At 37.1% G+C, this 20,136-nt stretch overlaps 1 protein-coding gene across 6 annotated transcripts in view; it reads right to left on the reverse strand.

Moving 5' to 3' along the window:
* ARHGEF26 (Rho guanine nucleotide exchange factor 26) overlaps nt 1–20,136 on the reverse strand; it is a 48,964-nt gene that overhangs the window by 12,863 nt on the left and 15,965 nt on the right. For all 6 annotated transcript variants that reach the window (XR_014175584.1, XM_081955616.1, XM_081955615.1 and 3 more), the window contains exons 5-9: nt 15,841–15,897; nt 9,661–9,821; nt 6,788–6,940; nt 5,864–5,993; nt 4,115–4,189 (exon numbers count right to left, since the gene is read on the reverse strand). Coding sequence is in view for 5 of the 6 variants with exons in the window: in XM_081955616.1 (XP_081811742.1) it covers nt 4,115–4,189; nt 5,864–5,993; nt 6,788–6,940; nt 9,661–9,821; nt 15,841–15,897 (576 nt within the window). In the remaining variant the exon portion in view is untranslated. The remainder of the gene's footprint in view (nt 1–4,114; nt 4,190–5,863; nt 5,994–6,787; nt 6,941–9,660; nt 9,822–15,840; nt 15,898–20,136) is intronic.

Here is a 20,136-nt window from a genome sequence, read left to right on the forward strand (position 1 = left end):
GTTTTTTTTTCTTTACAAAGTCCCATCTTTTAGAGGTATGTAATAATAAGGGAATCAGAAAAAAAATATTTTAATGTGCAGCTATCTTTGAATGAACTAGCCTTTTCTACAAACAATTTAAGAATGCTACTTCTATTTTTTTAAAATGGCACTGTTACAATTTCCTTAATATTCTAACTCATAACAACAGGATTCCTGGGTTTTGCTGTTTTTTTTCTTGAAAGACCCCTTCTAACATAAGGCACATATCCAAGGACACTGGCTATCTATACCTTCTTTAGGCCACTCATATCTTATTTTCCCCTTTGAACAACTGTGATGCACTTACACACCCAGAAGCTACAGCTGGTACAAATTGATATTGCCCAAGCAGTTATGGATGTATCTGGTGTACCAGATTGACAGAAGAAAACGTAAGAGTAATTCAACGGCACGTATGCATGCATCAGGAAGCTGATCTTCCGATTTCCGCACTGGTCACTTGGTCTTCCAGTTTCTGGCGTGCATGTGTGCATGAAAACTAGCTGGACGGCATGTATGTGCGTGCCGGAAACCAGAGGTTCAGCTTCCTAGCGTGCACATGCATGCCAGGGAGCTACTCTTCCGGCTTCTGGCACTCCTCCGCGCGCAAAGAGCTACTAGTCAAAACCCGGAAGAGCAATGGGCGACGGCTGGCGTGCCTGGAGAGATGGCTCTGCATGCCACTTCCAGCATGCGTGCCATAGGTTTGCCATCATGGCTCTAGTCTATAGACTCTCTACTGTAAAATTCTAATGACATTTTTATATTACTATGGACCTACTTTTAAAAATTAATGTAAGACTTGTTATTTTCCTTACTACCAATGAAATTCAGGATTTCAGTGCCAGAGAAATCAAAAGCAAGTTTTTAAATCTTTCCCTTTGTCCTTTTTGATTTCTATTGCAAGGGGCAACTTCAAGAATTGTAATAACACAAAATGTTGATTCTATTCATTTCCAATTTATATCATTAAATCCATTTCCCAACTATATCATTAGTGAAAAGGAACACGAGATGTTGCTTGGAAAAAAAAAACTTTTTCTAATTGCCACTAAGATAAAACTAGTATACCCAGAAGCAATCTTACTCAACTTTCTGGAAGATACTTTTGGGAAAGTCTGTTCTCTTTCCCAAAAACTTTGGATTCCCCCCCTCCAAAAAAAAAGAAAGAAAAAAACAGGGGGGGGGGGGAACCCATACCCTTTATGACAAAAAATTCATCTGGAGTTACTTAGATACAAAGCAGTTACATTTCTATTTCTATTTACAGCTATTTTATGTGTAGGAGGCATATTAAAGTATTTTCTTTTTTCAGTAGCAATGAATTTCAGTGCAAATAATGAGTAATTTGAAAAAATGAAGATAAAGACATTTTTAAAAGACCCATGAGGCATACTTTTTCTGGAAAGTATTTGTTAGCAAGCCATTAGAAGCAATTTTTATGAGCCAAAGATAAAACCAGATTTATTAATTGATAATTTAGCAACTTCCATATAGAGTAACAGTATATGTTACGGGAATACTATTTAGTCTTCATTTCTGATCTGAACAGTATGGAAAATGCACCACTTAAAAAAAAATTCTTACAATATTGATTACATTATATAACATGCAGTATCAGCATGGACAAATAAATAATCAATAATCATTCTTGAATGAAGCAATTTTTATATTGTTCCCCTTTCAATTTCTATATATTTTATGAAAAATGTTAACACCAGTAATAATTTGCAACAAAAATTACTGGATATTAAGGAGACTATAATTTTTACTTCCAATAAATAGTGTTTTATCAAGAGTTCTTAATACAACTAGGGTCCTGTATAATAATATGGATATTATTCTCTCTATCCAGCATGGAAAAAAGTTAGCCCTACATTCCTATATCATTTTATACCACTGATAAGCCATAGTTTTTCACAAGTTTTCATTGAAAGATCAGTATCACTAAATTCTAATTAATTTTCTTGCTAGTGATAAACATGTCCATGGCTGGGGAAGAAAAGTGCATTTCTTTGTCTTGAAGATTTGGGGGAGACAACCAGATTAATTTTCCATTTTTAGCCAGAAAACATTTTTCCTTTTTTTTAGATTCTCAATGATCGCTGATTGCAATATAGACAAATTACTTGTGCTTCTCACAGAAGTCCAAGCTATGACATTTCAATTGTCCTTTGACAAAAGGATGGTTCTTTCTTTTCCATATTAGCAATAGCAATAGCACTTAGACTTATATACCACTTCACAGTGCTTTACAGCACTCTCTAAGCGGTTTACAAAGTCAGCATATTGCCTCCAACAATCTCGGTCCTCATTTTACCCACCTCAGAAGGATGGAAGGCTGAGTCAACATTGAGCCTGGTGAGATTTGAACTGCCAAATTGCAGGGAGCCAGCAGTCAGCAGAAGTAGCCTGCAGTACTTCACTCTAACCACTGTGCTACTGAGGCTCATATTAGGCTGCAAAAATTAGCAGCAGAAAGTATAAAGCCACCATTCCACAACAGGAATGAACCTATCAACGTTGCCATTTTTCTCTTCCTTCTTTCAATATTGTGTGCACCTCTAGAAATACAGAAGGCTCAGAGACTGCTAAGCTAAATGAAGAATTTAGCTTGCAACGAAATTCTGCTGCAAACGTTAATGTGGTAGTTCATCCTAAATTCTAGCTCAAATGATCAGTACATAATTGTAGGATGTTCCTTAAAGGAAATGAATTGAGAATCAATATGTATGTGAAATTAATGGTTGAATGTGTTCTAAATGCGAATTTAGTGTAGTAAACATTAACACATTTTGGCACTACTATATCTGTATCAGATTACTCTGATGATATGCATCAGCCAACATATATGTATAAAGATTTGACAAACATAAAACTGAGTTTTAAGAAGATGTTGGATAGCCATTTGTCTGAAACAGTATAGGGTTTCCTGCCTAGGCAGGGAGTTGGACTAGAAGACCTCTAAAGTCCCTTCCAACTCTGCTATTGTATTGAGTGCTAAATAAATGATAGAAAATTGTATACTATATTCAGTTTGCAGCTGACCAATCTTGGATGGCTCATGGGCTATTGAGCCAAATTCAGACACCAAGCATATATATTTAGCTCATCCCAGAGAAAATTAAATTCAAGGTGCAGTAAAATTTAAAAAATCCTTAAAGCTACTGTAACTGCAAAAGAGGCAACATATTTGACTCTAGTATAAGTGTGCAGAAGATACTATGTCATTGCATTACGTAGAATCAGTATCTCTGATAATGAGAATCAATGTAGTTACAATAGGAGCACATTGAATAAGGACAAGGATGATACTCAGTAATGAAGGTCCCATGATAACCTCTCTTAGTCTCTATGTGTCAACCCAATTTAACTTAGAAGGTCATAAGATAATAGAACACTAGGAGGGGGGCCACCTATACCACTTATAATTTATGGAAATAAATCTGACTGTACTGTAACTGAACAATATAATTGATTTTGCTAAGCCAGTAGGTCTAGGAAGCTCTTCATTCTTCTTGCTATCATCATAAACAATGAATAATTTTTCTGAATCAAATTTTACCCGCCAAAAGGTAGATTTGCCCAGGGAAATTCTGATATAGGTAGTCTTCAACTTACAACCTTTCATTTAGATACTGTTTGAAATTACTGCGGCACTAAAAAAAAAAAAGACTTATGACTGGTTGTAACACTTACAAGAGTTGCAGCATCCCCACAGTCACATGATCAAAATTTGGCCACTTGGCAACTGGCATATATTTTGGACGGTTGCAGTGCCCCTGATCATCTTTTGCAACCTTTTGACAAGTGAATTCAATGGGGAAGCCAAGATTCACTTATTAACAACCATATTACTAACTTGACAACTGCAGTAATTCACTTAAGAACTGTAGCAAGAAAGGTCGTAAATTGAGGCAAAACTTACTTAGCAACTGTCTTGCTCAACAATGGAAATTTTGGGCTCAACTATGATTGTAAGACTACTTAGAAGATTTTGAGGAAATTATATACGGAATTCTGACTTCTAAACATGCACAAAAGAATTTCAGCAATAAACACATTGTATTCTTTACAGAGAATCTAAACATACCTTGCTTACTGCTTTTAAAGCCCTTTTGCAAACTTCGTGTTTTGGCAAATCTTTCTGTGTTTTCTGGCAAATTGTCTGAAATTAAAAAATCGCCAATTTAGAGATATGCAGGTTTTTTTAATCAGTGAGAGGGAAATGTGTATTGTATATGCAAATCTGTATTAATAATTTTATGCAAATGTTTACCTTCTGGTGAATCAAAATATACTATATTCTAGATCACCAAGACATCTTACTCTGAAATGTTTTTTCTCCCAGGAAATGCTTAAATTTCACTTTTAATATTTAATGTAATGAGTTGGTAACACCATCTTTCATTCTTTCTTTTTTTTTAGTTTCAAGTACAAATGTCTTTATCTGCCTACTTCTCCAGTTCAGTTTTAACAAGGTATTAAAGATCTGCATACTGAAGTCTTTGATAACATGTAGATAGTTAGATTTAGAACAAGATGCAAATTAACATTTTCTCTTTTAAAGGAACATAATAAAAACAGTCTGACCATTAAATCAACATTTTATTAACTTGCTTTTATAAGCAAGCTATGAAAACAAAAGAGCACCAAAGCAAACACTGATATATTTCTAATGACAAGGGAGTTAGGAGGGGTTTTTTTTTTATGAGAAGCCAAAATTTTATAAAATGGTTCCTGGTAATATGTTGTTTTTAGAGGCTTAATGGAATAAAAAGAACCATTACTGTTGGTTTTCCAGGCCAAATGATAGCAATTATGTATTAATACATAATTTAGCATACCTAGTTATGTTGGCAGAAGATTCAAAACTCTTGCTGACAAAATTCATTGAGTGGCCCATTCTCACCACTGAAATTCTGTCTTGTGTTTTATTTATGAATATAGCTTTTTATTAATAGATTTTTAACTAAGTGAAACTATAAGATTTATATGTACAGTACAAGATCCAAACAGAACTTTCATTTATTTCATTTATATCCCACTTTTGTTTTTACAAGTAACTCAAGATGGCAAACATATCCTACATACCATACCTTCTTCCTATTTTCCCCACAACTGGTTGGGTTGAAAGGGAATGGCCCAGCTAGCTTTCACAGCTAAGGCTGGATTAGAACTCATGGTCTCCCGGTTTGTAGTCTGGCGCCTTAACCTCTACACTAAACTGGCTGGTTCAGACAACACTCCCTCTTGACTTTTTGTTATCTTAGTTTGTTACTGTTTCAATTGGTTTTAATGATTGGATTTTGTGCTTTAATTGTGCATGCCGCCCTGAATCATATTTAAAGTCAGGCATATAAACTAAATAAATATTATAAGGTACTATGGCATTGTGACAATAGGTTTAAGCATGACTAAATTGTGTTTTAGCCTATAACACTTTAAGAAATGATTTTCCACATTCTTAAGCCTAAAATTCTTCTAAAGGTTTTATAAGAATTGTTGCAGCACTTGTGCAAAATATAATCTTCTGAAAATAAAATAGCACTAAATAGTCCTATTAAAGTCAACCAGCAGGAAAGGACAAAAAAGGATTATAAGGCTCTATACTTTATAATCCCACAGAAAATTAAATACCCTAGCAGAATGTTTACTTGCCCCAGCAAAAGTATTTCCCAGGTTTCTCCTCGACCAATTCTAAATTAATTACTGACAATTCAGCAGTTTATATGCTGGATAAGCAAATAAGTGATTACATAATTATAAATTATCACATCAGAATTACATATATAAATGCAATCATAAATAGAACAGACAATTAAAAATAAGCTGCTCTTACATCCATCAGCAGTGGAAGCCGGGTAACCCTTTGCATTGGGAGAATGAGGAAGGAGATCATTGGTAAATTCCTACACTCTTCTTGAGTTTCAATCCGCGATAATACTTCCTTGAAGGATGGATTGGTAGCTCTGTCCAAAAGAGCAACAATTTTATAAACAACATTAAATATAAAGGTGATCTATTTAAAAGCCTTTGTCTGAAAAAAAATGTTTGCCAATAGCTTTCTTGAAAACATAAAAACTAATACCAATAATCACTCATATATAGGGTTTTGCCCAAAATTCATAAGACTGTCCTACAAATCTTCTATTAAGATGCAGTAATATCCATAAAACTGTTGCTTATGGTTTTTCAACTCAAAGAAAATGATTAGTTACCACAGAGGCTCTTTCACATGTCTTTAAGTCAAGAGACATTGCAAAAACACAATTATTGTGAAGCTACTATAAGTTATCTATTCTGAATCTATTTTTTTCCTAGAATAAGTTCAGTACTAATATGGCAAACTTTTCAGTTAAGATTTTTAAATAGAAAATTAACCAAAACATTTTAATAACAATTGTGACTGAAACGGGTTTTTTTTTAGTTTTATCTACAATTATATTAATAGTTTATCCATGATTAACAGATTAACAGAGTTGGAAGGGACCTTGTAGGTCATCTAGTCCAATCCCCTGCTCAAGGAGGAGACCCTACACTATTTCTGACAGGTGGCGGGATGCCTATAGTTAAAGGACAATTTAGAAATATTGAAATACATTAACCCTGTGGGGAATCACTTGAGCAAAATTAAAATCTCAAGTTTATTGTCTCCTTCAATTAGTATGCCTGAAACATTTATTTTTCAAAAATCAAATTTACACATGATTCATAACATCATTTTCCCCAAGCAATTCCAGTGATAGTAGTTTCCACTACTTACAACAGTTTTTGAAGCGTCCGCTGTTGATAGACTTCATTTGTGCAATATTTTATATAAGGGTCAAAAGTTGATGCAGTATGCTTTTCTACAATATCACTGATATCATCTATGAAGATGTTACTTTGATGCCTTTCCTCAAGCTCTGTGAAGAACCTGAAATGAACACAACATTTTTGAAGATTTAATCACAAATTTAATCACAATTTGTTAACTAAAAGCAAAGAGATCCTTAATTGTCTTTCCATACAAACAACTGGTTGCTAGACAGCCTGTCCTTACATACGCTACGTAGAACCTTGACCTAATTGTCTGAAAACCATTAACACCTTTTTTTCCTTATTTTGAGATTTGTCTCTCTGGATGGAAGGTGAACAGTAAATTGACTACAGCTGAGACCGCATTCAAAAAGAATGAATGAACATATTTTACGAGTTACTCAACAAACAACTGGAAGAAGCTGAATGGAAACACAATTGTTTCAGAAAAACGAATGTTTGAATTAAATTAGGTTATTTTATTCCTCATTTAAACCATATGAGGCTGAAGTGGGACTTTACTTACTTCTGGTGACCAGAAATGTTACATAATGTAGTAGTTCCTGAATGTTTCGTTCCCAATAATGCCAGATGGATGGTGATTACTTTCGCCTTTTCTTTGTACATACAGTCGATATAAAAAGTCTACACATCCTACATGCCAGGTTTTAGAAATGTGACTGCTATAGATCTACCGGGGTTATATTTTTATTTAAATATTTATTTAAATTTTTAAATTTATATTTTAAAAAAAAATTAAAATTTTTTTTACAGTGAAGGCAGTATACTAGAAACTCTGTCATTGTTAAAGGCATTATGGAAACTGGTAAGGAACTACTGTATCTCTGAAATGATGCCCGACGACACAACTACATTAATAAATTTAGTTCTAGTTAAGAGTTGCTTCACGTAAGCAAGGAAGTTCTATACACATAATAACTTTTGTAAATTTACACTTATTGTTAACCTGAAGACCTATGCATACCATAGTAAGCAGATGTGTACAGTTCTCTGCTGGAGACAATCTGGCTTTGGTTTCTCATAGTGCTTATTCTGAATTGGGAAACAAGTTATGAATGACAAGAAACTGAATCCATTGCAGAAATAGACCACCAGAAACACAAAATTGTGAAACCCGTATTATTCTACTGTGAAAATGCATTCACAGAAAGAATACATCATTAAAGTACTGAATAGCTATAAATACATGAATGGTCTTTTTGTGTGTTGGAAAAGATATCCATGTAAACAGCACTGTATATCCCTACTCAATGGCCTAAAAGTTTTATGACTACATTCCTGGGACATCCCACAATACTGCCATATCCTCACCAAATATATGAAAAAGATTATATGTGCTCAATATCAAATCAATACCTATTGATTTGTTATTAACAAATCAGCTACTTATAAACGTTTTATGGATATTAAAGACCTGAACATATCCCTGTTACAGCAAGAAAGAAAGAAACTTCTGTATTTATACACTAGCTTATAATATAAAACAACAGGTTAATAAATCACAATGATGCAACTGTTCTAGGTGACAAAGACATCAAATGTATGAATTTTCAGCCAAGAGAAACAAACAACAGTACAAGTAACACTTAGATTAGGCAATGCCCAAGGTTATACTGTTTACTCTATGATATTTTCTTATGTAAGAGCATTTCTTTCTTAACTTCTGATATCCTTACCTTGGCTCTGGCATAGTACAGCCAATGTATCAATAACAGATAAATAGTAACTTTGATTCTATTTCAGAAGATCTAGTACAAAATAATCTAAACATGATTAGAAATCTGTAGAATTTACAAACATAATTTAGACCACAAATTAAAGAATCACTGAAATATCCGCCACAATTAAAATCAATAGTTTTTATAAAATTCACAACCTTACAATAGTATCTACTAACGAGTTAATCTTTTACGCATATGATTCCCACATATCTCTTAAGGGTTTGGCAAACGCTGTTTGGTTTAAGGCCAGAAAAGATATGATTCTCAACCAGAAACGCCTTAATTGAAGAAATCTGTCAAAGCTTTCAACAGTATTTGTACTATGCACTACACTGTCTGCCAAAAGATTAACACAGCACATATATAAATCTGTTATAATGGAGCTGTGTAACAAATATTCAGCATGCTTCATGAATGTCATTGCACATCTTATAGCAAAGATAGCCAACATAATATGATTTCAAGCAGTAAAAAATGTTAAGAATTTTTTTAAAAGAAAATCATTCCCATGAACATTCTTTTATCTAGCAGGCATGCTTGGTTAAGCTCCATTGATTTTGATACGTCTTAATAGCAGATGGAAAATAGCTAAAAGCTCCTTTGATTCAATTCTTGACTTCTTTACAAGCTCACACTGCAAAATTTGACCCACTTAATCACACTTTCATAAATTTGTCCTTCGACTACATTGTCTAAAGCAGGGTCAGCAACCTTAAACACTCAAAGAGCCACAAAAGTCCGGTTCCTCCACCATGGAATCTCCTCCTAGTGCAGCATCCTTTTTCCTCTGCTGACCGGAAGTCCAGTTCCCCCATCATTGAGTCTCCTCCTAGCGCGGTGTCCTTTTTTCTCTACCTGTCCTAACTGAAAGCCCTCTCAAAGGTGGAGCCGACCGGTGATAGGGAGCCGCAGCAGAGGGATGAAAGAGCCACATGTGGCTCCAGAGCCGCTGGTAGCCAACCCCTGGTCTAAAGAAATATAGCAACAATGTACTTGCCAACAATATAAACGTGAAAAAATTTAAAAATTCCTGGAAGCAAGCAACAACCAGATGCATATCGCTAACTCTGGTTAATAAAGACTGCTTAATACTTACTTCTTGCTTGCTTCACACACATCTGCAATATTGGAGAAAAGATGATGGCTTTCTGTCTTTGTCATTGTGGAACTCAGTTCCTTGGAATTCTTAAACATCCGAATCAGAATTTCTAGACTGAGAAGATATGAATGTTCCGAAGAGATGACTTCAAATATAGCCTGCATGATCCAGGGAGGGGGAGGGGGGGGGAGTAAAAGAGAAAACTAAAGTTATTTCTTTTGATTTTATACAAGAAATCATTTCCTAGTAATACATTTTCACAAGAGTATTTTTGAATATCCAGGACAATTATTCTGAACTATAAATTAAAACATAATACTTTACATGTTTCAACAGTAAGCACAAATACAAATATGAATTTTAGGACTGTCTTAACATGCACTTTGTTTAAAACAAAAAACCCTGCAAATTAAACCTGCAAAATTAAGTGAAAAGGAGTGAATAAAAATATTTTCTCCCGCTTGGCCAAATCAGGACACAATAAATACATATATTAAACATAGAAAGAACGAAGTATGTAAAAGAGTTAGTTAAGGTAGATTAGGTATCAAAATGTGGCATATTTCAACCATTTTTTAGATTTTGGGGCTTTTTTAAAGAGCAAGTGTCAGCAATTTGACTCTGTGGTCTGGATCACAATCTCATCCTTTAAATTACAATGGTTCCCAATGTGGGGCCTACATCCCACAGAGGGGCAATTTGATTTTTAATGGGGGCAATTTGAACCTTGTTTAAGCCAAGTTAAGAGCCTTTTAGGTTTCCACCACGTGAGTAGAGTTCACTTTTTGGGTAAAGTAAGAATTATATGTCGCTGGGGAAGGGGGCTCAGAATTTTAGAGATGCTTAGGTGGGGCATGGCCAAGAAAGATTGGGAACCACTGCTTTAAAAGAAGGAAAATTCAAAAGCAAAATCAATCAATCAATCTACACCATTCTAGTGGCAACACAATAGCATTCCTAATAAGAGCCAGAAGACTGGATGGCTGCACTGTTGCTTTCAGATCTTGAAATATTACTTTCAACCCCTGCTTCATATAAATATGTGACTTATATCACATTTTCAGACCAGTGTCCTTTATTTTCTGACTTTCTTTTTTCATATATTTTAATATATCAGTTTTATAACAGATTTGTTCCCATGCAGTAGCATGTATATGTATGTATGCATGCATGCATGCATGTATGTTTATTCATACATTTTATGGCTTAGTGGCTAAGACTCCTGCCTAAGATATATACAGCCCAGGTTCGAATCCCAGTAGAAATAGATCTATACTAGTCTCCCTTTATTTATTTATCAGTACAAATACAACATATATATATATATGTTATATATATATATATATATATATATATATATATATATATATATATATATATATATATATATATATATATATATATATATATATATATATATATATATATATATATATAAATAAAAACAAAAAGGAAAGGAAAAAAACCTCATTAAAAAAATTAAAATGTCAAATTTCTTGAAAAATCCTAAGACATTAAAAAAAAATCAAGCATTAAGAAATCACAAATATCAGCAATCCACTACTGGCTATATTTTTTATTTACCAAGTCATCATACATTCTTGATACTATAATATATTCTTATAATCCAGGATACATTTTTAATAAATCTATATTATTGTAACACACTGTTAAAAAATCCTGTTAATTCAGCTCAAAAATAACAAAAATAAGACAAGCCCAGACCTTATAAGATGTGTTCGTTATTGAATATTGAATTGTCCAATATACTTAAAACAAAAATAAACTTTATTAATTTATTACAAAATTAAAATAGTTCATAGTAAAATCAGCAGCAAAGTTGCACAGATTCATCTGCTATCATGTTGTTGTTTTTTAATTGAAGGTTGGCTGAATATGAAAAGGATGGAGATCCAGAATATATATACTGTCTCTCAAATATTTTTGTAACTTATTATTCATGATTCAGGTCAATGTACATCCAGTTTGACACAAGGAAAATGATAAAGAAGTAAACAGCAGAGACAGAAGAATATGAGATTGACTTAATTATTCTTAAATTTGGTTACAACAGCAGTGTCCAAATTCTGGTGAAGGTGGGGGTGCAAAGGACTTACAAGAATTGGTTTGGTTTAATGGTTAAGACACTAGGCTAAAAAATAGAAGACTCTAAGTTCTAATTCTACCTTAGGCATGAAGCAACTGGATGATTTATTCTCTTTCAGCCATATGAAGCTGAAATGGTAAACCATTTCCAAAAATCTTTCCTAGAAACTGCATGGACTAGTCCAGGCAATCACCAGACATCAACACTGACTCAAAAGAGTACACAGACACACACAAAAACAGACCTACATGCAAGTACAAGGTACTTAATTAAAAAATCCCATTTATGAATGAATGTGAATGTTAAAAAACAGCCCTTTTATCTAACAGGACGTTTTTATTACCTCAATGGGCATTAGTTACCTTTTACATGATGGCTGTACCACTTTCAATATGATTCTCTGGTTTCCCCCAAAATATATCTTTTAATGTAGCTTTTATGCAGCCCATTCTTTCATTGTTGTTGTTGTTTTTACAATGAATATTTAGCATACTGATTGAGATCCTGGTGTTCCCTACTGTCACTGTTCTTCAACAGAGAGTTGAAAGTCCACAGTGAGCTGCTCTGTAGCTATAAAGCCCGTAAGCATTTCAAGCATGCATGCATGCATTTCCGTTCTTCTCAATCTGTGCATTCTTCAGCTGGGTGGTTTTGACTCTCACAGTGAAATTCTGGCTTGGAAACCCTGAGAATTAAAGTCCAAATATCTGGAAAATGTCCAGCCTTCTGGAGAAGGCTGGTTAATTGTTTTCAAGTCCTTAATCAACAACCAAGTGAACATAAAGAAGATCTGTATAATATGACTGGAGGCAACAGACGCACTATGACTTACATTCCTGCTATCATCTTGCTCTGAAAACTATGTTTCTGCTGATCTTGTTGCCTTAACTGCAGTCATAAAGAAAGGATTTGCCTAAAGAGAGCAGCAATGTTCCATGACTAATTTGTTCTGATCCGATTTTTTTTCAAAGAAAGGACATCAGAGAACTCATCTTCAAGACTATTTAAAGATTCTTTGTTCTCCGTCCTGATGACAGCCCTAATTGATTCCTTCAAAGCTGAGAAATCCAAGACTAGGCATCCCAGATTTGAAAGTGAAAATGAGATAGTTATATCTGCTTGTGAGCCAAGCAGATAATAAAAACAGCTTTTCAAAGGATTTCAGAAAACTTCCAAACAATTAGTTTTTTAAAAAAACAGAACAAGGAGTCTTTGAGCTCATGCATATAACCTACTGATGCTAATTGGAATTGAAGAATGATAACGTATTTTCCAATTCTTATTTCTTACTCAAGACAAATAACAATCTTCATGAGTGACACTCCAAAATGTAGTTTCAGCTCATCTGTGTAACTTCAATGCACACAGATGTTTAAAGCCTGACAGCTGATGAACAGTTGTCAGAAGTATTTAGAGATGAAATGTGCACTGAAGCTTTGCATATGGCACTGAAGAAGTACTTGCATTTATAATTAAAAGGGCTTTAAAACAGTAGGCACATTTTTAAAAGCTGGTGCTTAGGTCCACTGTAGTAATTATATTTAAGATTAGAAAGGCTTGTCTATAGCAGATACATTTTAAGAGCTATCTAAGGCCAGATTATTTCTCCTTGGCTTGCATTATCACACAGGTTAAATTTATAAATTGCAACAATAACATTCAAGATAAATCATTATGTACAAAATGTATAAATCTTAAACTAATCAGTAAAACAAGTGAAACGGCATCAAAGTATAAACTGTATTTACATGCATATATTTTACCGTGTTTCTTTGAAAATAAGACAGGGTCTTCTTTTCTTTTGACTCCTGAAATAAGTGCTTGGCCTTATATTCAGGGAGGTCTTATTATTTTTGGGGTGCAGGAGGTCCCTTAACCTCAGCCCGTGGTCCGCGGATCAGTTGATCCAGAGAGGGCTAGAAGTTCTGTTTCTGGCACACTCTTGCCAGCCCTAGCATCACTGGGCCTGCCGCTCTTTTTGTGGATGCCACTAAGAGAATGGGCGCGGTAGCTAGCGTTTGCTGGACAGCGTCCGCGAGGCCGTTCCGTGTGCATGGCAGCTGCATGAAGGGTGCATGGGGCATGTTCCCCCCCTTCCCCCCACAGGAAATGGAAGGGACCAGCTGCATATGAGTTTAAATATTTTAGGGGAGGGCTTATTTTAGCACATGCGCTCAAAAGCCTGATTGGGCTTATCATCCAGGGAGGTCTTAATTCCAGGGAAACAGGGTATACTTTATTTTTTAAAGCAGTCTAGGTTACATACAGTTTATATTAGAGTGAGAGACTTCTCAACATTCCTGTCCAATGGAACAGTTGTATATTTGGGGAATCTTTCTTACCAACATGTAAATCGGCTTCACCATGTAATATTAACCCTAAGATTTGTTTTAATCAGCTTATTAAAAAAGCCAAGTGATCTAACAGCTAAGCCACAGACCTCACAAACTGCCATGGGTTTCACACCCATCTTAAACCACAAAATATTTGTAACCACCATCACCTTTACCTTTGGCACCTCCTACTTTACCATGTATAAAATTGTACTCGAGCCAATCCAAGAGACTTTTCCCTTTTTCCCTCTTTAGTTTGAATCATTTCCCAACCTTGAGCTCCTTTGATTTGGACTGCAGCTGAAGAGAACTGCATCAACTACAACTTTTTCCTTGACAGCTATCATTTTAGAATGAGTTGCTTCTTTCACACTTTATTCACAGCAGAGTTTAATTTAAAAGGTTAATGCTCCCTCTTTCTTTGGACATTCTGACTTTATGCAGCTTAAAAATCTGACTTCACTTACACTCAGAATGCTCTTTAGGTCCTTCCTTATGATCTCTCATTGAATTGTCAGGACTATTCTGAGGAACAGTTCTCTTGAGTGCAGTCAAGACCAAAAGGAGCTGGAGGAGAGTTTTCCAAACTCATCCAGAAGGCAGCAGAAGCCTCTATAGAGGGCTGAGGAGGAGAAAATAACAAATTTTAGGATCACTCCTCATACTAATACGATAGAAAGATTAGAGATCCAATGCAAGCTCATGAGCAAAGTCACAAAACAGGGAGGAAATTATTTCCACATACCTCTAGTCCAAATGGGCTGCATGCCAAACTATAACAAATGGCAAACATCAGAGCTCTTTCTCTTGACATACTACCTTCTGCTATTACTGATGAAACACATTTTAAATACATTTTACTGAATATTAGATCAATATACATAGATATGGTAAAGGGAGTATAAAGAGATATCTTAGCACAGCTTTGGATCACAGCTAACTATATTGTCATATTTATATGGATGTATCTGATTGTGTGTCTCATGAAAGATTTCCCAGAGAAAATTATTCCTCCTGTCAGACCTATGGTACAGTTTTGCATTGCAGTCACAAGAATACTCCAGCAGAATATTTACCAAAAAATTAACGCTATCCAAGTTACTAAACACTACTGCTCCTGGAGGTCTTAATAATAACTGACTAGATTTGACGTTTAGAGCTGAAAAGCAAAAAGCTGTACAGCCTAAATTAATCTCTTTACACCATGTTAGCAAAATATTTTTTCTCGCCTTTAAGGATTTGGCATTTTTAAAATTTTGATTTTGCTCCCATCTTTAGCTTTTCTACTTCTGTTGTTGTTTGAGTCAATGACGTAAACTTTACTATTAACCCCTTTTATCTTTGCAATTCCAAAATTATCAAAAATATGTCAAAACTCGCAGAAACAGAATTGGTTATGAGAAAAGTCACTAATATACACTGATTATTTCTACTTACTTTACTACTTTACATGGGCTAAGGATTTTCTTTCCATCATTAACATACCTCGAAAACTACATATTATTTATGCTATATATGAATTTATATAATATACAAATTTATATTTATACAATCATTTTTTATCAGTAAATGTGTCCCCACTCTATAAGGGACAATACAATTTCAGAAAGCTTGGATAAAAAGAATGCTATTGTAATTTAGTTGGAAGAAAAAGAGAACTAGAACTTACTCTCTTTATAAAACAAAAGTACTAGAAAGGCATATATTAATAATTGAATTAATTATTATAACACTTACCTCTTGCCTTTTTCTTTCTTCTTGGCTGATGGTCTGAGATAAGCCATTCCTCTTCACCTGAAATGAATGCTTAAATTAATATATTTTTGTAACTCATACTTTTTAAAAAATATATAGATAGTCCATTTGCTTAACCTAACTCATAAAGCTACTTCATTATACAAACAGCAACTGACAAGTAATGATACCGAAATAATCTGTCAATGTCTCAACCATAGTTAACTTCTCTGCTGTCAGTTCCCTTTACCGATGTTAGAGACTACTGGAGCTCTGGCCAACCAAAGGTATTCTGGAAAGTTTTTATTATGGCTTCCATATGTATAAAATTGCCCTGGGAAGGATATTATTCTCGATTCCCCGATACATTAAGGTGTTGATTTAATTCTACTAGAGCAAGAGTTCTCAAATTATATGACACCCCAGAAATTTCAAGGATGGACCAAGAATGTGAAATTTGAGAAGTGGGGCAAAATCCATTCTTAAAATGGGTATTTCTTATATTAAAATTCTAAAAGCTTTGGATTACTGAGGGAGGTATGTAGGCTTATGGATCAGTGTGTGAAGATTGGCAGATCGGTGGTGGGCATGTGATAGCAAGAAAGACAAGAACCTTGCAAATATTCACAAATGTGTGGTAAGATTAGAGCCTGGGCAGGCTGTAAGGAGGAGGAACAGAAGACAAACATATGTTATCTCTGTTACTTTATATAATTTTCATTAGATTTTTGTTACATGAAAAACCATGTGTGCTTATTTTTACTCAAAAATTTAAAAATGTATAGCATGTGTTTGCATTTTATTTAATTGGTTTTTATTTTTTTTAAGTGATTGAATTGTTTATAAGGCCAGAAGTCAAATTCAAATAAAATATAATTTACATAGGTGTATTATATGTATCTATAGCTCTTTAAATAAAAGTTTAAAAAGAAAAAAAAATAGTTTCAAATAGCAAGGAAAGGTAACGCGCGCAAACACACACACACACTGGAAGGACATATTTGCATATTGGCTGCACACTCTCTACCAATGAATTTGCTGAGGAGATGAGATAGAGAGACACCAGAAAAGTAGCATATGACTCAGGGACATATATACTGATGGTGTAAGGTAAAGGCAAAAGTTCCTCTCGCACATGTGCTAGTTCCGTGATGGCGAACCTATGGCACGTGTGCACAGGTGGCACATGGAGCCATTTGTTAGGACACATGAGGCGTTGTCCTGTCAGCTAGACAGCAAGCATGTGCGTGCTTGTCCAGCTGACTTCGACCTTCTTTTGAGGTGTTTTTCACCCCCCGGAAACTTCCTTGAAGCCTCTCGAGCACGAAAAACCGACTTCTGGTTTGCTCATAGGGCCAGTTTTTGCCCTCCGGAGCCTTCAGGGAAGTCTCCTGAAGGCTCAAGAGGTCGAAAATCAGCCCTACGGACAAACCGGAAGTCACCATTCCCAAACATCTGGGTTCCCCGTAGATCCGCTTTTTGCCCTCCGAAGGCTTCAGGGAAGCTCCTGAGGCCTTTAGTGGCTTCAGGGAAGCTCCTAAGACCTCCGGAGGGCATCCAGGGGGGGCTTATTTTGCCCTCCCCAGGCTCCTAGAAAGCCTCTGGATCCTGGGGAGGGCGAAAAAACCACGCCAAAAGCGGCGGGGGGGATGTGTGTGCTGGTCGAGGGCACATGCATAGTATTATGGGTATGGCATGCCCGCACACAACTCCCCCTGCGCTACCCCCGCTTTTGGCATGGGAGCCAAAAAAGTTTCGCCATCACTGTGCTACTCGTTCCTGACTCTAGGGGGCAGTGCTCATCTCAATTTCAAAGACGAAGAACCAGCGCTGTCCAAAGATGTCTCTGTAGTCATGTGGCTGGCATGACTAAATGCCGAATGCGCACAGAATGCTGTTACCTTCCCACCAAAGGGGGTCCCTATTTTTCTACTTGCATTTTTACATGCTTTCGAAATGCTAGGTTGGCAGAAGCTGGAACAAATAACGGGAGCTCACTCGATTATGCAGCACTAGGGATTCAAACCGCCCAACTGCGACCTTTCTGATCGACAAGCTCAGCGTCTTAGCCCCTGACCCACGGCATCCCTATACTTATAGTGTAAATGTGTTCTTTTTTAAGCACCTGAGCAAAATGGCAAAGAACAATAGATCCAACCGGGCCAAATAATTTCAAGGAAATTGATAGAGGAAAGATATAAAGTTAATAGGAAATGGACAAATCTAAGCTTTAAGTTTACTAAACATTTGCTTCATATACATTTAGTAAGCCCATTGTATTTAAAACCTACTTTATATTGTCTAAATGCTTAACATGGAAAGAGGCATTACTTTATTATGAGGTTATAGGATTAGCTAAAGCATGCCTCTACTAAAGTTAATAAAACAAAACTATTCATTAAAATATTAGCATTTAAATTAATCGTTTTTGTCCTTGTTAGACAGATTCAATCATGTTGATCAAGCTCCTCACATTCCTATAGCCCAGCGGTTCTCAAATAGTGGGGCGCGCCCCCCTGGGGGGGCGCGAGGCTCCGTAAAGGGGGGCGCGAAGGCTCCCTTTCCATCTGGGTGCAACGGCGGCGGCGGCGTGGGCGAGGCATAATATATCCCGCCTGGAAGTGGCAGCACTTCGCACTGTGGATTTTCATTGGAACCGCGGGCTGGAGCTGTTCAAGAAGCCTGCTCGGCCGGGGGTGGGAGGGAGGGAAGCATGGCTGTCCCAGGCTTCCCTCCCTTCCCCCCCCCCCCACCCAGCCCAAGCAGACTTTTTGCACAGCTCCAGCCCGCGGCTCTGATGAGTCTCTGAGCAGTCCCCAGCGCTGCCACTTCAAGCCGGGATATATTCTGCCATGCCCTCGGCGGCGTCTTTATGCAGGTAGCTCGCCTCCCCCCCAGCAGCTCCACCGCCAGCATTCCGTCTGGAAGCGGAAGCGCAACAGCCGCTGTTGGGGAAGGGACAAAGGGGCGGCGGTCGCCCGATCTTGCCACCCCCACCCCTTCGCCCCTGGTAACGGCGACTGTTGTGCTGCTGCTTCCAGCTGGGATGCTGGAGGAGCTGCTGGCAGGGAGGGAGGGAAGAAAGGGAGGAGGGAGTAAGGATAGACAAGCAAGAGGGAAAGAGGAAAGAAGGCAAGCAGGCAGGAAGGAGGCAGAAGGAAGGAGGGAAGAATGGAACTGGAAGGGAGGCAGGGAAGGAGGGAGGGAGAAAGGAAGGATAGGAGGATAGGGAAAGAGGAAAGAAGGCAGGCAGGCAGGGGGAAAGAGGAAGGAGGGAACTGGAAGGGAGGCAGGAAGGAAGGGAAGGAGGAAGGGAGGGTGGAAGGAAGGATAGACAAGTAAGAGGGAAAGAGGAAAGAAGGCAAGCAGGCAGGAAGGAGGCAGAAGGAAGGAGGGAAGAATGGAACTGGAAGGGAGGCAGGGAAGGAGGGAGGGAGAAAGGAAGGATAGGAGGATAGGGAAAGAGGAAAGAAGGCAGGCAGGCAGGGGGAAAGAGGAAGGAGGGAACTGGAAGGGAGGCAGGACGGAAGGGAAGGAAGAAGGGAGGGTGGAAGGAAGGATAGACAAGTAAGAGGGAAAGAGGAAAGAAGGCAAGCAGGCAGGAAGGAGGCAGAAGGAAGGAGGGAAGAATGGAACTGGAAGGGAGGCAGGGAAGGAGGGAGGGAGAAAGGAAGGATAGGAGGATAGGGAAAGAGGAAAGAAGGCAGGCAGGCAGAAGGGAGGGAGGTGCAAGGAAGGAAGGAAGCATAGATAAGCAGGAGGGAAAGAAGGCAGGCAGGCAGGGGGAAAGAGGAAGGAGGGAACTGGAAGGGAGGCAGGAAGGAAGGGAAGGAGGAAGGGAGTGTGGAAGGAAGGATAGACAAGTAAGAGGGAAAGAGGAAAGAAAGCATGTGACTACGGTGGGAGAGGAGGAAAGACCGGTGTGCTATGTTATGCAGAGGTGTACTTATAACAATTTTATAGACAAATTATACTATTTACAGTCGCGGGGGGGGGGGGGCGCGAAATGTTTTCTTCTTCCTAGGGGGGGCATGACAGAAAATAATTGAGAAGCACTGCTATAGTCCAAGAATGTCAAACTCTCAGGTAAAAAAAAGCAATTCAGATTTCTATCCCCACTATTTTGTTTTCTTTCCCAGAGAGCAAAATTTGGGACTAATACAGCAAATTGGTCATTTATAGGTACTTAGGTAATAAGAAAGGCCCTTCTTCTGATAATTTATGAGAGAAAGGTTTAATTGTTCCCTATAACATTTCTTTAGCCATGATTCTTCTTCATGAAAGCCAAGGAGCTGTCAC

This window comes from Natrix helvetica (genome assembly GCF_964273705.1).
Source record: "Natrix helvetica genome assembly, chromosome: 5".
NCBI lineage: Eukaryota > Metazoa > Chordata > Lepidosauria > Squamata > Natricidae > Natrix > Natrix helvetica.